The sequence below is a fragment of the Balaenoptera musculus genome, chromosome 7 (genome assembly GCF_009873245.2).
Source record: "Balaenoptera musculus isolate JJ_BM4_2016_0621 chromosome 7, mBalMus1.pri.v3, whole genome shotgun sequence".
In the NCBI taxonomy this organism is placed as follows: domain Eukaryota; kingdom Metazoa; phylum Chordata; class Mammalia; order Artiodactyla; family Balaenopteridae; genus Balaenoptera; species Balaenoptera musculus.
In genome coordinates, this window is record NC_045791.1 from 101,629,021 (window position 1) to 101,654,125 (window position 25,105).

Here is a 25,105-nt window from a genome sequence, read left to right on the forward strand (position 1 = left end):
GAGCCTGCCGGAATGAAGACTTGCCTGGGGTGTCCTCTCTAGTTCCAGGCAGGGCCGGAAGCATCTCCCATTTTCCTACCAACACTTTTTCCAGTATACCCAGAAGAAGGGGACCTCTTCTCCTTTTACCGTCTAGCTGAGGCCCATCCAGATCCTTTTCTGTGTGCTTAATATAGGTAGATATTGAAAGCGCATTTCTTAGACCCTTTGAGAAATGCCTGCAGAGGCTCCTGGAGGCTAAGGAGAGAAATAATAGGTCATGTGACACAAGCGGAAAATATAGAAACGGTTTAAAAATAAATGACAAGGTGGAGAATTGGAAGACAGAGCTTAGCAGAGACGGAGTAGAGCAGCTGGAGGCCTGGTCCCCAGTGTGGCACTGACCCAGAGCACAGATGTGACGAACGGGGTTGGGGGGTTGGCGGACTGACATCAAATACATAACTGCCTTCAACATATCACAGATTAATTTAGTCTTGAAAACTTTCCAAGAAAACTAACTACCAGCAAGAAGAATGCAGTTCAAAGCCTGGAATGAAGCAGTTCAGTCATTCTGCAGACAGTCGGGTGGCTTGATTGAACAGAAACACTGAGTTTGAAGGATTTAAAATACCCATAAAGCATCCACATCAGGCATTGTCATTATTGTTGCTTTGTTGCTATACACAAGGCCTTCCCAGGGGTCCTGAACACCCAAACCACTCTAGTAGTCAGTAGAATTTAAGGGGACCCAGTGCGGGGACTTTGTAGTCACACCTGGGATGACAGCACAGCCCCATCGATTGGAGAGCTTCGATGAGAGCTTAGGCTGGATCTTCTTCTTTTTCTGTTTTCAGGTAACAGTGAGCTACCTGCATATCCATGAAGGAAAGGCACTCTGGGGTTGGCAGGAGGATAGGGCATAGCGAAGGGATGTGATGACACACTTGGCGTGTTAGTAGGAATGGCAATGTGGGGCTGTGGAAGAGGCGGAGGAGAACTAGAACTGCAGTCAGAAGACCGAGGTTCAAGTGTTTGCTTCCCTTCACGCTAGCTTTGTGACCTTAGGTGTGTCCCTAACACTCTCCGAGCCTCAGTTTTTTTCATCTGTAAAATTGGCGTCATGAAATTGGGAATAAAAGCTAATTCAGGGCTTCCCTGGTGGCGCAGTGGTTGGGAATCTGCCTGCCAATGCAGGGGACACAGGTTCGAGCCCTGGTCTGGGAAGATCCCACATGCCGCGGAGCAGCTGGGCCCGTGAGCCACAACTACTGAGCCTGTGCGTCTGGAGCCTGTGCTCCACAACAAGAGAGGCCGTAATAGTGAGAGGCCCGCGCACCACGGTGAAGAGTGCCCCCCGCTTGCCGCAACTAGAGAAAGCCCTCGCACAGAAACGAAGACCCAACACAGCCAAAGATAAATAATAAATTAATTTAAAAAAAAAAAAAGCTAATTCAAATTGGATACCTTAAAAGGCTCTTGTGAAAGAGTGATTATTGTTCCTCTCTTGATGTGAGTTTTCTACTTCAGCCCGTGGCATTTCTTCTGTTGGCTCAGCCGTGGTTCTCCTTAAATGCCCCGAGCACGGGTCCAGAGAGCATTTGTGCGGGCTGGCCATTTTCAGAGCTGAACCCTCAGAACCTTCACAGTCTGCCCCCTCTGATTCCTCCCTGCATTTCCCTTCATGGGACAGGCTTTCCCTCTTGGACACTGTGATTCCCTTTGGGAGTCTGAGCATCTTTCAGCATCTGTGGGCTCGTGCCCTGTGGCCTGGAGTCAAGATGCCACGTTGAGCTTGCTTCTAACTCTGCCCACAGCCAGGCCTCCCGGTTCCCTGCCCAGCTGGAATGGGCTGTCACACACTGGCCCGCGCTCATAAGTGCAATTAAGAATGGACTTGTTAAAAACAACCGTTAAAAGGAAAGCAGGAGTTGGATCTCATTGTATAAAGCACTTTTAAGCAATAAACTAACGGTAATTGGAATCATGAGTTTCTCTGTAATTTCAAAGTGTTTACCACTTTGAACAGAGAGAAATTCCTTTACCAATGTATGTGGTGAAAACCATATCCAGTAAAACTTTTAATCTTGTAGTATTCATAAAATCTTTATGGTAAAAGTCTTCCACTTTTGAACAGCATCTTTAGTGAAAGTTGGTAAAACGACATATACTTCACTTATCAAAAAACCTCGAAGTGGAGTTTACCCAGCGGGAGTGAGTGGCGGGCCTGGCCCACCTGGATCACGTTTGGGTGGGCAGGTCAGGAAGCGTGACAAGGGATCCAGCAGGGGTAGTTCCCTCACGTCTCAAAAGGAAAGGAGAATCAGACATGCGTAAGTGTTGGGGTCTCTATCACAGTGGGGAAAAAAAAATGTAAAAAAAGGGGTTCCTTTTGACTGCCTTTTTAGAAATTTCTCATTGTCTGACAACTGAAATTCTAGTGGTGGCTTAGCAAACTGACTCTTAGTTTCACACTGCTTTCTCTAACATCTTTTCATCGTTGTCTTAACAACCACCATGTCGACATATTACCTGCCAACGTCTCCGACAAGGTACCACCCTTGGAGCGAGAGCGGGAGGGATCAACCGTTCACTTGTTTTCCCTCCTGGCTCCGACCCTCTTGCCCATCCACCCTTCCCAGCTAGGCCAGGGCTTCCAGAGTCAGTTGTGTCAGAACCTCAGAGGGCAACGTTGAATGCGGCGGTCTGGCCGTAACATATACCTTTGGACGTCATAGGCATGTGCCGCTGAGGCAGGCCCATATGTTTCTTGAACAGCTTCTGTGTGTGCGGGGCTGTACCAGGCACTGGGGAGCAGGGAGAAGCGTCAGAAATGTTCCCTGCCATTTAAGAGCTTATGATTCCAGTAGGAGAGAGCAGCGCTATGCACAGTGGCTGCCCTGTGTGGTGGGATGTAGTGACCGTTGCATGAGGACCACCGAGAGGAAGGTGCTGGAAGCTGAGGAACTTGAATTGGGAGAGAGCTCTTCCATTGGGGGTGGCCAGAGGGCAGTGCGATTTGGATGGGGCATTGGAAAACGAGTAGGACTTTTGATAGAGGGAGGTGATGGGAGTGGGCCTTTCAGAGTGAGTTTACAAGGTTAGCAGAGGCTCAGAAGGGGAAAGGTGCAATCTTTCTGGTCCGCATGCTTAGACGTGAACCTACTGTTTGCGTGTGTCCATCAGTGACGCCCTGCATGGCTGCCTCATGGAGGATATTGAAGCTCTTTCATTAGATTTCGGTTTCTGGGTCCTTGAAGTCAAGGAATGTCTATTGTTATTCCTTTATTATCCCCCTACAGTGCCTGGAAGAGTGCTTTTTTTATGCAGTGATTGAAATGCTTATATCACTGCAAATTATATGTTCTGTTTGTAGCCCCGAGAAACCCTTTTCAGTAATGATTTCCATGGTCCTTCATATGATCTTCAAATATTATGCCTGCATTTTTGTCTGCCTGCCCATGTATTGGTCATTATGGTAACACAGCCCCTGCTTTATGGGCCATGATGCCCTGTGGATGCTTGTGAGTTTCAGGCAGGCGTGATTCCCACCAGCTGGGGAAGTACAGGAGGCAGCAGGTTAGAGGGAGGAAAAGGGCCCAACAGGAGAAACCTACGAGCACACTGGGTGAGGATGTTACGGAGAGTGACGGTTATTTCTGGGCATTAAAAACAATAAAGTAAGCGAGCACACTGGGTGAGGATGTTACGGCCAGTGACAGTTATTTCTGGGCATTAAAAAAAATAAAGTAAGCCCTTGAGACATTTTGGAAATTAAATGATGCAAATTGTGGAACATGATGGAAAAGAACATAGAAATGGGAGGATTGTCAAGAAGTTTCAAAATGAGTCAAATTAGTTTCATGGATTGGACCTCGACAAAAATGTTCACTTTATGTTGAAATGTAGGATTGGCATCTGAAATCGAAATATGTTTGTTACATTTCTGTTTCATGCTAATATAAAGATGACACCCAAGCCATCTTTTTTTTCCCCCCTTGGGAATCCTAGGATGCAGTGCCCTGTAAATGTCAGAACGATGGATGGACAGCGCTTGATTCTCCCTTGTGCTTTCGCTCTGCAGGAAATCGTAGAAATAGCCCCGCGGCCTATGGGTTCCATCTCACACCAGAAGAAGAAATGAGGAGAAAGCGGCTTCACAGATTCGACGGCCAGCGAGGTGACCCAGCCATGTGAACAAATGTGATCCAGCTGTGTAATCATCGCCCCCAAGCCCCCACTTAGTTTTAAACAAAAGCAGAGGGCACTGTGACCGTCCCAATTGCTCACATCTGCCGTGGCCCTTCGTCCTATGGCCTCTGTGAGTCTAATTTGCAAGCAGATTGACATCTTGAGACCAGGCTTGTTGGATGCAGCTCACAGCTCTCTGGGAGTGGCCCACCTCCTGGCCTTGTCTTCTTGCAGACAGAAAGTAAGCGTCTCCACATAGGGACCAGTTTCCACACTCATTTCTCTCACTGCTGACTCAGCCTTGTTTGGTCTTTGAAGACCGTGACCTTCGCCAGGAGTTTTGTGTTCACCAGCCCAGAAGATCAGGCCCTCATTCTGCTCAGTGCTCGACTTGGCAGGAAGCACGGAGCCATCCCTCATCCTCCTGGCGTGTTGCCATGGTGACTTTCCAGGAACAGGACGTGGCTACCATCGCAGGCTGTCGTCCCGGTCTGCCGTGCCCAAGCGCCTCGGCTCCTTGGGCCCCCATATCTGGATGGTGGTTGCAGTGAACCTGCTTTGCTATGCTATCACTCTGCCTTCACAGGATGTGTAACTGGAAAAGCTTAAGTAAGACCTCAGATGGGAAACCACTTACACACTCCATGACACAGCAGGCGGCATCCACGGTTGGGCTCCCAGCAGCCTCTCCAGTGGCGACGTACCATCCCGGAGATGCAACTTGTATTGAACTAACCAGCAAAGCAGCAGCAGGCGCTGCGTGCAGAGTAGTGACCAGTGGGTTGGTCACTGAGAAATCCCTCGTGACGAAGTATTTTTTTCTCATAAAAGTGCCTTTTAATTGACCACTGTAACAGCCGCTTGTCCTACTCACCCGTCCAAGACACTCCCCAAACCCACAGACTGCAAGTCACTCCTGGTGCTTGTTTTTCATGAATAAAAGGAAAAAGTCAAATATCACTGATGTCTTATTTCATTGAGATATTTATGTTTAAAGGGACTTAGAAGCAGAAAAGGATCTTCCTATTTTGCTTTATCTAGCACTTATATAGTTTTCTGATTTTGAAAGTAATATATATACCTTGTATATGCATAAAGCAAACATCTGGCAGGAAATGTACCCACATGTTAACAGAGGTTATTTTGGAAGGTGGAGTGCATAGGAGTTTGCTTTCTGTTTTTTACGATTTTGTATTGCTGTCTTTTAAAAATGTGTGTATACATGTGTTATGTGTACTGCTTTTGCAGTAGGAAAACTGATTTATATGATAATAATAAATCAAGAAATATATAATCAGGAAAATGGACTCAATAATAAGTATTGTGTATCTGTTGATAAAATTTACAATATAAACAGAAATACAGAAAAATACATGTGCGATTTAAAAAAATCACCTGTATCCCCACCACTCAGAGGTACCCAGGGCTAACATTTTGGGGATATTGCTTTCTCAGTCTTTGTATACATTTGACAAATTTGGAGCATACCCACTATGCAGTTTTGTATCCGGTTCCTCATCTGAATTGACCCGGGAGAGGCTTTGCCACTTGCATGTACATGAGCTAAGCAAATCACCACGTGAGACCTGGGAGCACTTTGACCTGCCAGCTGGCACGGTGTTACCTGAGCTCCTTCGGTTAATTTATGATTGATAGAAAGCTACACACAGCATGTTTATAGTATGAATTGTATCTCTGAGTCTTGTAGCTTCAAACATTTTAAAATTTGAATGTTCAAGCTAAACGTCATTCCTCTTTTCTCCCAAACTCTTCGAATTTGTTTCCCATGACTTCTGTCGGGAGTAAGCTCATTCTTAACGTGCCATCTTCTCATAGCGCATTGTAAAGGTAATTCTGTTACAACACTTACATCTTGCCCTGTGACTTTTTGTGCACAACTGTAGAAAGACGTGCCTTCTGCATGAGAGCACGGATTATGAACGGCTCTGGGATGAGGCCTGTGTCTTGTTAACGCTACACTTCCGCCTCAACCCCGCCACCCAGAGGCTGGCCCCTGGCTCCCAGTAGGGGCTTACTAAATGTTAGCTTCCCCAGAGTGTTTTTTCAATGCATTAAAAGTCCAACCACTATATATGGAAGTTTTGTTTTTTTTTTTTTTTTACTGCTGTTGAGTCCAATAATAGTAGCTCCTTGCTCTGTTTCACTTGTCAGATATAAAGACACCAGAACTGAATTTCAGATGTGTAACTGTAATATGCATGCCTTCTTTATTTATGGAGTGGAACATCACTAAACTTTACAGATGTGGGAAAGGTCATTTTAGTTACACATATAAACCGGTTATCTTAGCACAACAGTAAAGGTGTTTTGGAAATTAATTATTTTGTTCAGTTAATAGGCTTGTTTGTAACCAGTGCTTATTATTTTTAATATCCATCTTATTTCTTTTCCTACAAGAATGAATCTCCAAAGTTATGCCAAAAAACTGGAATTGGATTGAGAAAGACAAAAGCCAGTGCGTTTGACTGTCTCTAATAGGAAATAAGCATTTAGAGCTGTTTTTAAATTTGGTTTCTTTGCTTTAATAGTAATTTCCTGATTGTCTGTTAAACATCCCCACACTTTGGTTGTGGTTAGTCAACTTATGAGACCTCTGAATTCAGAATCTTTCCTTGGTTCTCAGGATGAGGGGGCAGTTAAATTGCTTCCTCTTCGTGACCTTGGAAGTATTTAGTGCCTGTGATTCCAAAGTTGTACATGATTGTTCAAGGCTCCTCTATCCTTTTAAGCTGTCTGTTGTTGAGGCCCAGACAGTAAATGGCTGGTTTTTCTAGAATCGGGGCCAGTCTACATATTTGTCACACATTCTGCCGCTTGGGGAGTAAGTTAAAGGGCTGAGACCCAGCACCAAACAAGGACAGTAAAACAGAGAGGGTGTGGCCGACTTGGCCACCGACTTCCCAGTCCTAGCTCATCTTGGGAGATTCAATCAAATAGTCATTAAAACAAAACAAAACAAACCTATCATCTCTTCCTTTCCCTTCCCATGGATTATTGCAGTCATTTCCTTTTTTTTTTTTTGCCCCTAGTCTTTCATTTTAGAGTCACAGACTCCCTGCTTAGAAGGACCTTAAAATCTCTCAGTACATTGCTCAATACTTAAAATACCTCTTCACTCAGTTCTACACAGCGCTGCCAGTTATCTTCCAAAATCTACTTTTGCGATGCCACTCACCATCTCAGTGCCTTCTATTGTCTCTCTGTTGCCAAAGGATAAAGGTCAAACTCAATTGCCTCAACCATGGGGCTCCAGCCAGCCCTTCAGCCTCATCCCCCCTTATCCATAACAGAGTCTGTGCTGCTCACTGGTCTCGCCGTCCAAGCTGGGAGCTTTCCTGACCCTGTGACTTAAATGAAGCAACCTTTTCCTCTCCCTCTGCCCATCCAGATTCTCCCCGTCCTGCCACCAGACACCACAACCCAGAATGATCTGCTCTTACAGAGCATTCATCACAGTTACCGCAGACCACTTAGAATTGCTACTTATCCTTCAGTGAGAGGACTGTCTCTCTCTCTAGATTGTAAACTTCACAAGGGCAGGAACCCTGAATGTGTTACCCGTGTATCTCTTCACAGTACCTGAAACAATGCTTTGTCTGGAATGTCAAAACCAATAAACGTTTGTGGATTGAAACAAGCTCATTTATACCATCGCCAGTGGCACACGTGAAAAGAGGTGCTTGTTGCTGCTTGATATTGTTGAGGTTGTGTGTGTGTGTGTGTGTGTGTGTGTGTGTGTGTTTTTGAATCACAGGAAAGAATCACTTGAAAGAAAGCTTTTGTCCATAGAAATAGAAAAATCCAGGCCTTTCCCAACACTTCGTAAGGCAGCATGCTCACCAGATGGTGGGGAGAGGTCTCCATCCTCCTGTGTCAGTCTGAGGCACGCCCCACGTCACGAATGCTGCGACCTAGTGCACAAAACGCAAGACTCCAGGACATTCAAAGAGTATCGCCAGGGAGCCCCGATGGGTACCGCCAAATCTGGCCACTGTACTTTTGCAGGTGTGTTTGATGTGTCAGTGCTAACCTTTTTTTTGTCTTCTTTTTCCTGTAATATTTAGGGGCAAGGAGAGAGTGATCTTGACATCTCGTTTAGATCTTCAGAAGAACTGGCAGATTGGAACATACGATTTATACTTTATCAAGGAAAACTGAAACATTGCTAGTAGAAATCATTGAATTTGGCGGTAATACATATTGCTGCTTGGGAAGAGAATTATGTAATGAAATCAATAGTATGGGAGGGATGGTGTGGGTAAAATACAATCTTTAGCGACTGATGGACCAGGGTTCAAGTTCTACTGGGTGCTGACTGTGTGACCCTGAGCAAGCTATTCATTCTCTCCAAACCTCAGTTTCCTCATCTGTAAAACAGGATAGTTGAGAGGTTGAGGGGAGCGCCTATAACAGGGTTCATACAGTTTCTGTCACATAGTAGGTGCTCAAGAAATGTTAATTAAACATCATTATTGTTCTATTGAGAAGTTGAACCAAATACCACTGAAGTTCCCTCCTACTTAAAAGGAGTTACTTCATGAAACAGGTGAGTATTACCTGTGAATATCGGCACTGCAGCCATCCCTGTGCTCAGCAGTGCGTGGGCTATAAAAATATAATCATCACGAACCCCTAACTTCCAGTTACTCTGGTCATCAGTAACAGTACCTTACATTTCATATCTCTTTGTAGTTATATCTCTTACTCTTAACCCTTACAGCAACCTTGTGAAACAGGTGGTTCAACTAATGGGACAACTGAGACCCGCGGGGTCTCTGCCCCATGCTGGAGGGTGCATGCAACTCAGCAGAGGTTGCTGCAGGACCCCCCGGGCCCTGAGGCCTGGTTTCATGTCTGCCCCACCCCATCACTGTGTGCAGGACAGTGCTTCCGGGAGCTTCAGAGTACCACGCTTTCCCAAGCCAAGGGGGTCACTTTCCACACCCTGCTCAGGCTCTTCCCATCTGCAGATCGCACTTCTACCAAGTAACCTTTCCTGTTTTCCCTACTGAGCCAGACCCAAGGTAGGCTGTATGACAAGGTAGGTTGAGTAGTAAACTCACTTTGGCTTGAAAGAAAATTAATGCACCAGATAAAACACAGTTGTTTTTTGGAGGTCATCACTGAATTTTTATACATAATAAGTGATATTATAAATTGTAATACAAGATTTCAATGTCAATAGCAGGTCAGGCATCTTGCAAAGTTTACATGTTGAAAGTCTTTAACTTTACAACCCTAGGTTAGAGAAAGGGATGCAATTTATCAGACACATTTCACATTTTTTCCTATGAATCATTAAATATTTAAGCACCATAAAATTCAAGCATTTCACACAGATGTGGCAGCCAGCCTTGGTGGTCGAAAACGCATTATGCAGAGTCTCTGGCAGATGATAACAGTGACAATTGCAGAGTACTGATATTTAATGTCAATTGTTTTGTTCCCTGCAGAACTTCCTGATAATGACCCTGCAGGAAATTCTGAGTTTTGTGTGTGTGGTACAGTAACTTTGAGAAATGAAATAAAATAGCATTCCCAAAGACATTAAGAATTGGCCAGGTATAAATAATTCTAATCAGTAATTTATATGCCCCGTGAGAATCCTCACGTTAATTCTACTATGTAAAGAATCCCAAGAAATATTTTTCATATTAAATGGCTTGTTTTAAATAGAAGATGTGACCATAATAAATATACAAGGTCTGCTATGTGCTGGACATAGAATCTAACTTAATTTTCAATGCAAGAGTAGGTGTTATGTCCCACTTTGTAAATGTGGAAAATGAGGCTCAGGGAGTTGCTGTGACTCACCCAGGGTAACACCTCTGGAGAGTGACAGAGCTGGACTGAAACTTGGGTTCAACCACCTCTAAAGCCACATCTTTCCACTATTCTTTCAGCCACACCAAATAAAAGTAACAATTATCATATTAGTCTGGTGAGCTGATAGAAGCACAAATCTAATGTAATTTCCCGGAAAACAGAATGATTTGCTTTATTATAATCTCTAAGAGGCTCAAAATAAAATCCTTGATAAAATCCAGTTTTAGTGGACCATTCTGTTCCTCTTTTCCCAAGCACCAATAACATGTACACAAACTCTGTAGAGGTGATTTTGTACTAGGACGCTTTGACAATCATGAGGGAATACAGATTACAGCATGAGTTAAGTCATATCACACTTCCATGAAGAATCTTCTCTCATTGTCACATCTCTCAAATCTTATTTCTGAAATTTCAGTTTATGGAAAAGTAAGCTATTTTTCAGGAGGGGGGCGATGGTTAAAGTTTATCAGTCGGCTTTCCGTCAATAATTGCAAGAGGAGATTGTGGGTGTGCAGATAGGCTGTCACACTAAAATATTTTGAAATAAGAAATGGTTTATACTTGTAACCATTTTGTCGATGAGAACCCTATACCCAGAGCTGAACATCTAATGCCTAATGCTGCAATTGTCAGTGAAAAAAGAATTAAGTGTCAATAACATGCTCGGCTCTGTGTAGGCCCAGGGCATACAACGATGAGTAAAGCATGCTGCCTGCCCTGTGGGCTTACATTTTAGCAAGAGAATGAAGGCAGCAGGGTGAGACATCACAGGAGCAGCGGGGAAAGCAGGAGAGAGTGAGCAGACCCGCGAATTGTACTGGGAGCAGCAGAAAGGAGGCCAAGTCATCCTGGGGAAATCCACACCCTCCTCCCCACCAGCTAATTCAGTCTAAAGATAAGTAGTCGTCTGCCAGGTAAACTCATCTGCGGGGGACATCACCGGGGGAAAGTGCAGGAGTAAAGTCACAGAGATAGGCGCGTGCCTCTGTGACGAGCAGAGAGGTAAGCTGCGGACGGTTCCTGCAGACCCCTTCACCTCACAGGCAGTCATCTGGACCTGGCAGGCAGTGGGCTCATTGAAGGATTTTAAGCCAAGGAATAACAAAATCAAATTTGCAACTTAGAGAAATGATGACGGGAATTTGAAACGGGAGGCAGCAGCTGGGAGATGTCTACTACAAGAGTAGAGGTGAAAGACAAAGGCTATGTTTAGACAGGTGCAGAGAGGCCGGCGAGGAAGGCAGCAATCCGCGGGAAGTGGCGACTGAAGTTGAGGTCTGGGGAATCTGAGAAGGGAGGGAATATGGGGAATACGAATGGGCCCCCCCGCTGGCAGCGTGGATTGGGCTCCACTCACTCAGGATAAGAACCCGGAAGGAAACATCAAGCCCCTCAGCTCACGACCCAGAGCAACCCTCTTTGGGCCTTCCAACCAACCCGCTGGGGGAGGGGGTTCTGGGGAAGGAGATATTGATAAGGATAATCACCAGTAATGGATTAAGAGAACAACTTTAAAGCTTTCTTCATCCTTCAGAGAGAAAGGATATTCCAAAGTACCTTGATATGTAACCAGGTAAAGAAAATGATGGCTTAAAATAACATGATCTTCTAATCCAAGATAGTATTTTTTCCATTGTTTTGCTTTTTCAACCATTTAAAATAATTTTTCGAAAGCAGCAGGTGGCGTTTGTGCTGTGTTTACAGAGGGCTCTTGTGATATCAGATATTTTGAAATCAGTCTCCTACACTATCCCGGACTCACTGTGGAGGAACGTGCCCGCTTAATTCAGGCTGTTTTTTCAAAATTTATTTGACCAGCTTATTAAGATAATTCTAATACCAAAGTTAAGGTGTTTAAAATAGCAAGCAAGATATGTTTCCTATGGTCCATCGATCACCCTTACCTCTTCCCAGAGAATGTTCTCGGACCAATTTCATGAATGAGCATGATGAATTTTTAGAAGGCTTGAATTTTGGTAATATATGATAAAACTTTTGGAAACAAAATTGTAATTATAAACAAGGTTGAAATTGGGTTCAATATCAAATATTTAGCATGCCATAGGAGAGTTTCAAAAAATTAATAGATGGGTCAAATGAACTAGGAAATATTCTGGTACATCAAGACAATTATTTCCTCTTAAAATGTACATTTTTTCTTTTTACCAGGAAGTAGCCTTAAAATAAATTGCCATCCGGGGGACACCCCAGAGCAAAATTCATTTGAAATATATTCTGCATGTAAGTGTACACTCCCAATCAACGTTTGCCAAGAAAAGTATTTCTTATAAACAAAGTTTTAATTGAGTTTTTCTTAATTATTAAGTGCATTGAAAATGAGCACTGAAGTGAATGTCACTTTCTCATGAGAAATTTCTTTAGCTTTCTCTAGAATAACATTTCTTTAAATAAGGAAGGCAAGTTTCCTAAAAATCTTTTCCAATAAGCCTTCTGATTTTTAGGATTAGACCACTGAATTCCCAGCAAAATAGAAAACCTATCCTTTGCTCTACAGAAAATTACTCACTATAAAGTGACATATCTTCTAAGCTTTTACAGAAAATATTAATGCCAAATATCAAACTGCTGCCTTGCTCTAATACTGATATAAAATGTAAGAATGTTTTTAAGATTAGAAAAGCAGGATGCTCCTGTAAAAACCAATAACAAGAACATAAAATTCAAGTTGTAGGTGGTCTTTGTTTCATTTAAAAGAGTGCCAGGTCTTTTGGGGGCATGGGGTGATGATGACTTAAATGAATCTTCTTACCTAAGTTTAATTAAGTCGGCCCTTAATTTTCTCCCAAGTGCATAATGATAGCTCTGTCACTTCCCCGTATGAGATGCCATTATGCGGATGGAGGGAAAGTGTCCGTTGCGGGCACTCTCTGTGAGGCAGCTCTGCAGGCGCCCCCGGGGAGGGGAGCAGGATGCTTTATGTGAACATGGCCCCATGTGGCTCCAGTCCCATTAGCACGCACACTGGAAGACAAGCCAGACCCCGACTGGGCAAAAGCGGCCTGTTTGGAAGTTCACGGCAGTGGGGAGTCAATTCTTGTGAATCGCTGCCTTAATATTCATTAATAGCTTTTCGGCTCTTAATCCCTTACTGAACATATTTTTTTTCCATAATTGCTACTTTTCCAAAGGGTTGCCAGAGCAGGCATTTCTGTTCTCTGAAAAATGCAGAAGAGAACATAATGTTTTATGTTCATCTGTGATGTGTTTTATGCTAATGTCGCATCTCTGGAATACAGCGACCGTGGTCCTTCCTGGCATAATGATTCATTCTGCTTTGAAATGAACTGTTCAGGCTGGCTGTGTGGATTTTTTTTTAATCTTCATGGGTCATAGTTTTACAATTAAAGTGCATGGAAAAATAGATTACAGAGGAAATCATTTTGAAATGTAGGAAATCTCTACTTTCTAGTTTCATTTGTTGGCCTATTTATTTTTTCCCGTAAAATCCATCCAGAAGCCCACTGTATTATAGAGTAATTGACTTCAATTGTTTGAGTTGCTATTAACCAATGAATGACGTTTTCAGTAATGTAATTTGTAATCTGGCCTTTATCATCTATTTGCCTTCCCCTGAATTAGCATACTTTTAAATAAAGCCAGCTAAGAATATCTGGGTTTCATCTAGGTTGGTAGGTCCAAACAAATCCATACGTGTAGCATTTGCTTAATCTGTCCCAAACAGAGCAAGGGATTGCAGTACTGTGGGAATAACCACATCGAAACAGAAGGAACAGCTAAACCAGGAGTCCAAGATGAGCACCACTGAATCTCTCAGCACAGCCTAGGATGCCTTAGTCTCCTAGCAAGTTTCTCTTGGTGACCTGATGACAAGCGGTGGGTTCTCTAGCTATGCTTCACACAGACCTGGCACCTGCTGATTTTCTGGCGCTGGGCTTGGCTTTCTTTCAAGGTGTCCGGTGAGGGTGCGGAGGAAAACTGCACGTCAGGTCTCACAGTTGTCAGCCAGAAGCTATACTCGTTTGCAAAAAAGTGGCAAGTTCCCTGCCGTCCTTGGCATTCAAGGAACGGTGCAGCTCTGAAATCCTCCAGGCAGCTGCCGGGTGACATGAGGGCCTGGCCACCTCCTTGGTCCCCAGCGCCTGTGTGCTACCCGGACAACAAGAGAGAATTAGGGCTCAGACATCTGCAGACAACCCCTTACCCATCCAGTGACACACCTGATTTACATTTTCCCTGAAAATCATCCCAGGAGGAAGAAACTACAATCTGCTGAGGAAAGGAGGCGTGGGAGACGGGATGGGTGTGCACACAACATTAAACCACTTTCGCTGAGGGCTGATGCAAACCCATCTTCCAAATTCTACCAAAGTAATAAAAAAAAAAAAAATCATGGACAATAAGAAAACAGAGTGGCCCTGCATTTCCACAGGCTACAGTCTGTGGTGGCCTTCGTGACCCCGTGTCCTACTGCCGTCCGGTCTGCACAGGGTTCTCAGAATTACGGGCCAGTCCGGACGGCAGGGCAGAGGAGGGGGCTTAGGGACGGCGGGCGCGCGGGGGCTCACCATCAGGAAAGAGTACCCAATCCAGAGGCTCCGCCAGGCCCGCGGACACGGCGGGATGGACTGGTCCTGACTGTGCACGGCCACGGCTTGCGCGGGGGCCTCGCACACGGCGCAGCGGCTGATGTACGGGCGGATCTCCTCCTCCGAGAGCGGCGTCATGGGCAACGGCGCGGTGCTCGCCAGCCAGTAGGACCTGTCGTTCCTCCGGGCGTACTGGCACACTTGGTGGACGTTGCAGTGGGCGAAGGGCAGCGTGCTGAACATGCGGAGGCAGGAGCCCGCCAGACCTTGGGAGGGAAGGCAACAGCGTGGTGTGCGGGGCGTAGGAGCGGCCTCCCCGACATGGACCACCTGTGCGCACACGGTCTGGCGTCGGGAGGCTCCGGCCAAAGCCTGCTGCTACGGCGGCGAAAGCAAGGTGTGCCCCTGACCACGTCGGCCACCTCCCCGGTCTCAGGGGCCAGCCCTCATTCCCTCGGCCACGCGTCGCTCTCTCAGGAGCCAAGCAGTAGGCCCTGCTGGAGGGAGAGATGAGCGCAGCTCTTCCCCGAGAGCTTCAAGAAGCTCCCAGCCCGGCCTGATGGGGGAGCTGGAGGAGTAGACGGGCCCTGGGAGCGCAGCAGCACAAGCCCTGAGAAGTGGAGGCACTGGGGCTTACAAGAAGGACGGCTGGAAGAAGTGACTCTAAGCGAGGACCTGAATTATGAAAAAGATCTGGCCAGGTTTGGAGATGGTGGTGACCATTCAAAGGAAAGGCCTATTTATACAGCAGTAAAGAGGGCCGGGGGTAGTAAGGGAGCATGGAGCTCAAAGAACTCAAAGAAGTTCATTGGGGGAAAGGTGGGGAGAGCAGGTCTGGGTCCGTCTCAAGGGCGTCCCAAGGTAAATCAGACCAGAGGATGCAGGCTCTGTCCATCTTGTTAAGGAGTTTGGATTTTATTCCCAAAGCTCTGCAGAGCGAGGCCACGGTGGCTCTGGCTAGACCAGGGCAGGGGAGGTGACCAGTGGGACACATGTAAGTAGCTGCCCCTCTAGGCCTGCACCCTTTCACCACCCTTATGGACAGGGGGGTCACAGCCCAATGAGAGCCGTGACAAGACTCACCTCAACACCAGCTGTCCCTGTGGGCACAGCCCTCCTGGACCCACCACTCCAGCCACCACTGTCTCGGGGAGACCACGAGTGCCAGCACCCAGGGGGCAGGGGGACTCAACCCTCGGCTTAAAAATCAGTTCCTGTGGCTCACAAATCCACTATTGAAAACTGACAAGTAGTGCCAAGGATAACTCCCTGAATAAAGTTCTGATGTTACAAATTTGCAACTAGTAGATAAATAAGTCCTAGTGATCTAATGCACAGTGGAATGAACATAGACAATATTGTATCCTAATCATCAAATTTACTAAGGATTAGATCTTAATTATTCCCACCACAAAAAAGAAATGATAGTTATGTGATATGATGGAGGTGCCAACTATCGATACAATGGAATCATATTATGATATATCAGATCAACACTTCTGTACACCTTAAACTTACATCATGTTATATGTCAAATGTAGTTCAATTTTAAAAATTGGAGTAGGTTGAGGAGTTGATGCTGGCTAATGGAACACCATATAATCACCAGGGTACCATTTTACATCTAAACACAGGAACCACCCATATCCTGCTTAAATCATTCACACTGAGAAATAAAAATTGCATTTTATATCAGTCACCCTTAACTTATGGAGGAAGAATTATTTTTTTAACTAATAATAAGTAGTCAGATAATAATAACTATAGCCAGAATGAGCTTCTTTGGCACCTCTCAGGATCATAGGTTTAACAGAATTAGTTGAGAATTAGCATGGTAGTTGAAAAAGAAAAAAAATCCCATAGATGAGTGATCATTTAAGATGTTGATGAATCCATAAAACTAACCCAAAAGTTTTGCTCTTAAGCAATGAACCTGGGTGACCACGTGCCATCTACGTACCAAGGTCTTGATTGTGAGCTTTCTCCTGTCCTTCCAGGTATAACAGACTATACCCAGTCCAGAGCCTGGGCATGCCTGCGGGGCAGGTGGGTTCTCCATCTGTCTGACTGTGGAGAACCAGGAGGAAGCCACTGAGGTATCCAGGGCCAAACCCTTTGGGCCCAGGATCCCCCACGGGCCCAGGAGGGCCTGGAGGAATAAAGAAACACAAATAAATAAAGGCCATTTAGTGAATTCAGTTTAACAAGCATTCTTAGCACCCGTCTGCTGCTGTGCTAAGTACTCAGGGAGCAGAGAGGAATGTCCCCCTCACACAACTGCAATGTACACCAACAACTCATTCAGCAAGGACCTGTTCCAAGCAACTTCTAGCTGCTTGTCTTACATTAGCATAAAATCAGATGAAAATCCCTGGCCTCCTAGAGCTTACATTTTACTCAAAGAAGAGAAATGACAATAAGCATAATCGAAAGGTAAATTGTGAAATACTTAATAAGTGGTAAGTGCTGAGAAGAAAAGAACTAGAAGGACACACCCCATGTAGGATCTCCCAGACCCCTCCGACTAGACTGGGAGCCTGCTCTCTGAAAAGGTGAATCTCAAAGTTAGTCTTTCTTACACCTCCCAGACCTGTCCCATTGTTCTGCCATATGGTCAGTTCCATTCTAAGAAGGACAAGGGCTTGGAATCCATATGTTTGGCTTTGTAGCTCTTCTTTTATAAGGGAGGGAGGTGGAAGGAAGGCCGAATTCTAGAACTCTAAGTGGCTGGTGGGAAATGAACGGTTGTACAGAATGCGAGCAGTGGCATCTCCGTTGGCATCTCTCAAGGGCTGACCCACGAAGAAGGCCAGTGGCTACTGCTAATTGCCAGAAGCAAAAGGTGAAGTTAGACTTTGAAATCAAAAGGTGTTTTAAAAAAGTGTTGTTCCTGGAAGACTGGCAGCTCTTCTCATCTATAAACCGGAAGTTACAAAGTGGTAGCTTGTGGACTGCATCCTGCTCATGTGTTTTGTTTGACTTACCAAGATTTGATGAGTTAAGATTTCTGGCTAGAAGAGCAGAGTGTAGGGAACGTTGAGCCCGCATTTCTACATGGCAACAGTTTCTACAGAGCAGAAGCTGAGCTGCTGCTTTTGAGCTGCAGCTTCCATTTTCTTGCAGTGCCCCGTCCTCAGCCTCTCCCACCCCTTCACCTGCTTCTCATTAGTAACCCGGTACTGCCAGATGGATACTCTCCAAAGATGAGAGGGTATTTGGGAGTCTTTGGGCCCTAACATATTGCCTAGTGTGTCATAGTTCAAATTTATATTCTGTAGAGTCTTATCTCTTCTCATCCAAGGCCACTCTCAAATATTTTTCTTAAGGAACAGCCTTGTATTCTATGTAAGTTGATTGATGGCTGTATGCGAAGATGAATGAACTCAGAAAACCAGAGGCCAAGTGATTCAGTTCAGTTGTAGATGTGAGACCACCCCCACTGTCCCTAAGATCTTCAGTACAGCCTCTCAGTGGCAGTCACACAGCCAATGCCAGGCTTACCTCGGGAAAGTGAACAGCGGAAATGGCAGAGCCTTTTAGGTTAATGTACAGTGTTTTGGGAAAATAATGGACACGGCGCCTTGACCTGTTTTTGTGATGGTCGAGTATCAGCTACAATGTGGAGGACACATCCTGTTCTGTTCTTGTTGCTTTGTCCCCCTAAAGCCTGGTGAGTGGATATCTAAGGCAAACGCTTAAGAGGCCAGGGATCTTGTCAACAGTCTCAGATCCACTGTGCCAGGGAAAAGAAGAGAAACCGCAACTCCTTACCTGGTACTCCTGGACAGCCCGCTTCTCCCATGTCACCTTTGCGTCCCGGAGGCCCAGGGGACCCTGGAAGGCCATCCTCGCCTCTCCTGCCATCCAGCCCGGGCTCTCCTTTGCACCCTGCGGTAAAGGTCACAATGGTGGTGATGACAACAACGTGACACCCACTAGGTAGCATTTACTGCGTGAATTCCGCGTGTCAGCCCCGGGCCTCCCGTTTGCACCAACATGCATTGGCTCATTTCAGCCCTGCAGCTACGTGAAGTTGGGGTTATACCATCTCCACTTGGCAGTGGGGGTCACTGAGGCTCTAAGAGATCAAGGAACTTGATCAATTAAGGCCAATGAATCATTAATGGGCAGAGTCAGGATCTGAAGCCAGAGCAGCGAGGTGTTGAGTGAGACATTTTCACATTTTCTTCATCGTCTTGTATATTTGACCTGGTTGGGTTTTTTGTTTGTTTGTTTGTTTGTTTTTTGTCGTTGTTGTTTTTAACATTGAACATATCTGGCTTTTGTAATTAAATATTTTCCTTGGGAATAATTTTTTGGAAGCCTGAATGGAGGAATGAATAAAACTTAATAGCATTTAGTTGAGAGTCAGGTTAAATTTACAGCAAGGGCAGCAATTTTTAAAAACAGCTCTTTGTCGAGGGTTACAAGGTGCGAGGGAGCAGACTAATCCCTTTGTGTGAATTATCCAGTTCAGTCTTCACAGCAGCCGCATGACGAGATGCTCCCACGCGCCAGGCTACCAGTGGGGAGACGGAGGCTAAGAAAGGCCACGGCGCTGACCACGTGCGGTGAGGAAACAGGCCTGGCAGGCCGAGGGCAGAGGCTGCGCCATCCATCTCCAGACCCTGCTTGGTGACCAGGGCTCCGGCGTGTTCCCTGGGGCCTCGGCAGCCAGCCGTCACACTGAGCCTTGAGCGGTTCTTTAAGTGTTTGGTTCCTTCTGGCCCAAGACACAAGTTCATTAGCCACGATCTCCTTTGGTCTGGGTAGCAGATTTGGTGCCTGCCTGCGGGGGACTTTGCAGCCCTTCCCCTAATTACCTGAACCACTAGTCCCTCAAGGCTTCCGTTCTCTACCTCTCTTCTCTCTCCCTCTCTCCCTTTCTGGATCATTCTTCTCTGTCCAATCCCTCTCTCTGCCACAAATTAGCCTAAAACCAACCATTAAGTCCAAGAGGGCTCACTTCAGTAGCTGCCCCTCTTTTCCACGCTGGGACGTGTTCTTCAAGGCATCGGGGGCCACCTGAGGACGTGGAGCAGGGGCTGCCGTATTCAGGGGACCAGACGTCTCACTCGACTCTGCTCTCACACAGGCACCCTTAAAGCCATCTGAAGTGCACGCCCCCCAAACGTCACTGCCTTTACATTTTGTCCTGACATCGCCTGCCCGAGCGGCCCCCACAAACCTCCGCTTTTCATCCCACATCCAGCAGCCATAGCCCGATGCTGGTCGCACTACGTTCAGCGTGGGCGTCGGGGGCGCTTCTGGCTTTCGGGGTGCTGTGATGTCACGCTGTCTCCTCTTGGATCATAAACAAATTCTCTTGGAACGTCCTGCAGTGCCTGGACTACGTTCTTACATGGTCACCGTTCAGTAAGTGAGAAAGGAAACCTCTCCTCCTCCCCATGGAGGGGAGGGACGCCCTCCCCTGTCTAACTGGGCAGAAGCCTCTTCCTGGATGGCGCTGCTGTATGCGAGTTGGTGCATCTCTTTCCACCAGCTTCGAAGAGAATGTCTGTTATCTTGGAAGGAAACTAGGGCCGCACGGTGAGCTCAGAGCACTCTTTTCTCTCCCACCCAACGAGATGATTCCAACACGTGGCCACTGTGCGATCCTGGAAAGGGCTGCCCAGGGCTAATGAGACAGCGAACCAATGGGCGTATCACAGACAAGGCAGCAGACATTCCTTCCCAAGTATCGACATGCGACGAGCTCACCGCCCCGTCTGGGAAAGAGTTCCCTGCCAGCTGTTACAATAGAGGCTTTGCTCCCTTTAGGGGAAGACAAAGGGAAATTGTCAGCAGATGACGTTTCTGAGAGCCAGGAAGGAAGGCTTTTGTTAACTCGAGTTGTGTGCCCAGAGCTTTCTACTTGGAACTTGTTTTACAGAACAGACCTACGTCTAAAAGCACAGCAGTGTCGGATGGAGTCCCTCCTCTGAGAGGGTCACGTGTTGACTAGAAGATAAATGCTCCCAACAGGATGTGGGGACGTCCATTAGGCAGTGACAGTTCAAACCAGAATGGAAACCACTTTTGCGTTCATCACAGGAAGTCTCAGCCTTTGAGGGCCACCCGGGAAGGAAAAGTTGTAGATCAAAGACATGTGTGAGTAGAAAAGCATTAGATCTTCTGGGATCGAGAGCTCTTAACAGACTCAAGTTTTACTTAGTGTGGCCATTACCCACTCATACTGGGTAGGAAAGAGTCAGAACTTCGTTTTTTCCTATGTAGATTTCAGCGGCAGCCCTTGGATACAAAATCAGCTTAGCAATGAAAGAGGTTTTGAGGGAAAACAGGAAGAAAACCACAATGTCATTTTAAGTGGAGGTGGTACTTCTCAGGGGCAGCTGCTCCTTCACAACCAACCTTGGGGTGGTCTTTACAGCCCCACACACCCTGCTGAAAGAATCGCCTTCAGAAAAGGACAGATGACGCAAGTCCATCACAGCTGGGCCACTTTAGACCCTTAGAATATACCTATCACTTTTCAGTAACTGGATAGCACGGCCAATGCATCTAGGGTGGCCAGTGGGAGCAGACAGGGAGAGGGGACCAAGGAATACATTGCTGGCAAAGAGGGTTCTTTACAACAGGAGCCGGGTTGGGGGGCTGTATCAGAGAAGAGGGGGCCCCATAGAAAGCAGTGGGCTGGGAGCAGGTGCACAGCAGGGCCAAAAGGAGCTCCAGGGAAGCTGGACCACACAGCAGTACAGCCCACACTGTTAGACGGTTGGGGAAAGTGGGTAATGCTTCCCGGGAAGGACTGTGCACTTTTTTTTAACATAACAATCACATTCTGTGGCACAATGGTGGCCTCAGGGTGTCCCCACTGCCAGCAGGCAGGGTCAGTGACATCAGTAAGGAGAGGGCACAGGAAGCCAGAGACGGCCGTTCTGTGGCCACCTGCGGCTGGATAAGCCCATCTGACCCCAAGTCAGGAGGAATTCGAGATGACAGGTGATCACAACCTGGACCACAGAGACAGTCAGCCCTCTTTCAGAAGTTCACAGTCTATGCAGAGAATCTTGTATGTGCCCAAGATAACTACTAAGTTAAAGTGTGCAGAATTTGCCCATTTGATTCTTTTCTTTGTCACTTTCTTTGGTTATTTTCCAAAGCCACCATAGTGGGTGAACCCAACCACCTATCTGGTCTCGACTGATATTGGGGTGAAGCAGTGGGTCTTAGCCCAGGCTGCCTGCTACAGTCATCCGGGCAGCTTTCTCAAAACACTGATGCTCGGGCCCTGTCTCCCTCTGAGTTTTGCTGGTCTGGGATGAGGCCTGGACATCAATATTTTTTCAAGCCCCTCCAGGTGACTTTAACCTAGAGCTAGGACTGAGTCACTCAAGAAGGCATCACTCTTAGCTGACTCTTTTAAGGACAGCATTCATATAATACAGTTAGGGTTTCTCAAACTTGAATGTATATACAAACATTCTGGGGATCTTGTTAAAATGCAGATTCTAATTAGGTCGGTCTGGGGGTGGCCTCAGTTGCTACTGGTCCTCAGACCACACTTTGAGCAGCAAAGATGTAGCCGGTTCTCAGTTTCTGGATTATTAGGCCAACCTGCCCCAACTCTGCTCCTGCCATCTCCCTGTTGGACAATTCTGGTTCCTCAAAGTCCAATCTCTCCTTACAAGCTCTGCTCAAATGCCAGCTCTTGCTGGGGTCTTAGGAGTCCCGCAATCCTCCAGGCTGGAATTACCTCTCCCCATCCCATTTTCCTAATGCCTTTTGCTTGAAACTCCTTCAAAACACGAATTATAATTTCCCATTATTTAGAATTACTTATGATCTGCCAGCTATGTCTACCATGAGGCTGTGAGACCCACATCTCATTCACATCTGTATTGCCCACAACACCTAGTACTGCATTTTATAAGGAGTGGAGGGGGACTTCCCTGGTGGCACAGTGGTTAAGAATCCGCCTGCCAGTGCAGGGGGACATGGTTGGAGCCCTGGTCCAGGAAGATCCCACATCCCACGGAGCAACTAAGCCCGTGCGCCACAACTACTGAGCCTGCACTCTAAAGCCCGCGAGCCACAAATACTGGGCCCATGTGCCACAACTACTGAAGCCCGCGCGGCTAAAGCCCGTGCTCCACAACAAGAGGAGCCATCGCAATGTGAAGCCCACGCACTACAATGAAGAGTGGCCCCCGCGCTCTGCAACTAGAGAAAGCCCGCGTGCAGCAACGAAGACCCAACGCAGCCAGAAATAAATTAATAAATTAAAAAAAAAAAAAGAGTAGAGGGGGTCTGGAAGTATTCTCTGAAATGAATTTGCAGAAACCCATTACAGGCCACATCTTCTACTTGAAAGTTAATTTTTTAAAGGGGGGATGGGACCAGCCCTCAATATTGCAGATATACACACAACAAGGCAGCTTGGTTTCAAAATAAGGTTGAGTGACGAGTTTATTGACTGACTGAGGGTTTATTCATGCAAAGAGTGCCAAAAAAAAAAAAAGTTAAGTAACTACTCTCAATTCCCAGCGCCCATGGGCTGTTAAAGGAAGTTGCTCCCATCGACACTCAATTAACTGACTGCACAAATGCAGATGCAATGCAGCAACTACAAACAACAGAACCCCATACTAACATAAACAAGGCTCCAGAGCTGTTCTGGATGCTACCCAAGAACTACACAGACTCCAGCAGACCGGGACATCTCTTGGGTCCTTAGCTACTTGGGTTTGGGGAAACACAAGGAAAACAGGTGGTGCAAAATTCGGTTTTACTTCCAATTTCTTGGCCCTGAACCAAAAGGAGCCAAAGCCACAGCTGGGCGGTGGGAAAGCCAGGAAGAGGAATGGTTTCACGCCTCTTAGGCTAATTTGCACATTTGTTTCTAGAATTTGGTATCTAGAATCACAGGCACTGCCACTGGTCTAAAAAGATCAGTTATCTCTAGATGACCAGCCTGAACTCTCTGATCTCTTTGTAAATTACCCAATGAGATGGGGATATATGAAGAGAAAATAAACCATTTGGAGGGCACCTTTTAAAGGAATGGTGTGGTTTAAATACTTAAATAAGAATCCTGCCACCCTGACAATGACTGAGCAATGCTCAGATCCATTCGATGAACAACACCATCTTTGCCATAATTTAGCGTGACCCTCCCCCTCTTCCCTTTTCCTCTTCCAAGTGATACGCCTCCTTCTCCCTTCTTGTAGGCTGTTCTGCTCCACTGAGTTCCAATTCAATTCAATTGTTTTTAATTCAAGGTCAAATCCACACCTAATAATGACTATTCATAGAGCATGTACTCTGTGGTGCTAAGAGGTTTCAAAACCTCATGCCCAAAAGCTGCCCAAGAGTAAAAGATTCAAGTAGGCGTTCCCCATACAAATAGAAGGGATGTGTCGATCCTGTTGCTACGTGATTAAACCTTTGGACAGATGTAGAGAAAATGTTTAAGGGGAACGAGGTTTCCACTGCTTCATCCCCACTAGTTGTTTAGGCTCCATAACAAAAAACTACTTAGCAAACACCCAGATTTTCATTTCAGCAATCTATGCTGCCAGTAATGAACAATCAGTGTGAGGCTCATACCTGGTCCTGGGGGGCCTCTCATTCCAGGGAGCCCCATGGCTCCTTCTGGTCCTCTTGGGCCTGGTACCCCAGGAAGCCCCGGGATTCGGGGGCAAGCATCCAAGTCTGCAGGGGGCCCAGGTTCACCTGAAATGAGAACCACCACCTGTGTGAGGGATTCCAATGCTTATGAACCAGGTCCTTCTGCCATCTCGAGCTGGATGGGCTTCTGACACTACGCTGAAATGTTATCGAGCATGTTGAAGCAGCCAAGGTCAGCTCCGTGAAGATGGGACTCTGTCTTGTTCACTGTGAAAACTTCTAGAATGCTTTTTGTTAATGACTGAATGAGTGAGTGACTGGGATCTCAGAGGAAGCAAAAGAAGTATGAAATAGTGAAAATGGGCCGTGACAGCGATCATTTGGTGACTTTCACAGGATTTGCAATCTTTGGGCCATTTCCTACTAGGAGCTGGCCACAGGTGGCATGGGGAGAGGTCCTGGTGTGTTCCTCACACTCAGCTTAACATCACTCTAATTCATCAGTCTACACTGCAGCCAGCTGGGTTTCCAGAGTGTCTGCTACTCAAGGGGACAACTTCAGGATTGCTAGAGGCACTGAGGCAGTGACTTTCAACCTTGAGTGCACGTTGGAATTATCCAGGCGAGTTATAAAAATACTGATTTCTGAGTCCCACTCTAGAAATACTGGTTTCATTGGTATAGGATGTGGCCTGGGCAGTGCCCTCAAGCTTGATTTTACGATACGCCCATCTGCAGAGCTTTTCAAAGATACCGCTGCCAGCACCCCATCTAGATAATTAAAAAGGAATCTCGGGGGGTGGAACCCGGGCATTACCAATTTTTTAAGCTCTCCAGATGATTCCAATATTAGCCAGGGCTAAGAAGCACCTCTGGAAAGCTGCAGTTCTGACGTTAGCACATCACAATCATCTGCCAGGCTTGTT

The 25,105-nt window shown here is 46.3% G+C and overlaps 2 protein-coding genes across 6 annotated transcripts in view; one reads left to right on the forward strand and one right to left on the reverse strand.

The window, feature by feature from the left end:
* RHBDD1 (rhomboid domain containing 1) overlaps positions 1–7,822 on the forward strand; it is a 118,984-nt gene extending 111,162 nt beyond the window's left edge. For 3 of the 5 annotated variants that reach the window (XM_036858331.1, XM_036858330.1, XM_036858332.1), the window contains exon 7: positions 4,064–7,795. In XM_036858331.1, the coding sequence (XP_036714226.1) occupies positions 4,064–4,176 (113 nt within the window). In that variant the 3' untranslated portion in view covers positions 4,177–7,795. Of the gene's footprint in view, positions 1–3,990 lie in introns of all 5 variants that reach the window. The other 2 variants (XM_036858329.1, XM_036858333.1) reach the window with 2 other exon arrangements.
* Positions 7,823–9,308: 1,486 nt separating this feature from the next.
* The window catches only part of COL4A4 (collagen type IV alpha 4 chain), a 140,661-nt gene continuing 124,864 nt past the window's right edge, over positions 9,309–25,105 (reverse strand). Inside the window, exons 43-47 of the mRNA XM_036857742.1 lie at positions 24,159–24,284; positions 18,360–18,476; positions 16,549–16,737; positions 14,568–14,854; positions 9,309–14,148 (exon numbers count right to left, since the gene is read on the reverse strand). Of these exons, the coding sequence (XP_036713637.1) occupies positions 13,885–14,148; positions 14,568–14,854; positions 16,549–16,737; positions 18,360–18,476; positions 24,159–24,284 (983 nt within the window). The 3' untranslated portion in view covers positions 9,309–13,884. The remainder of the gene's footprint in view (positions 14,149–14,567; positions 14,855–16,548; positions 16,738–18,359; positions 18,477–24,158; positions 24,285–25,105) is intronic.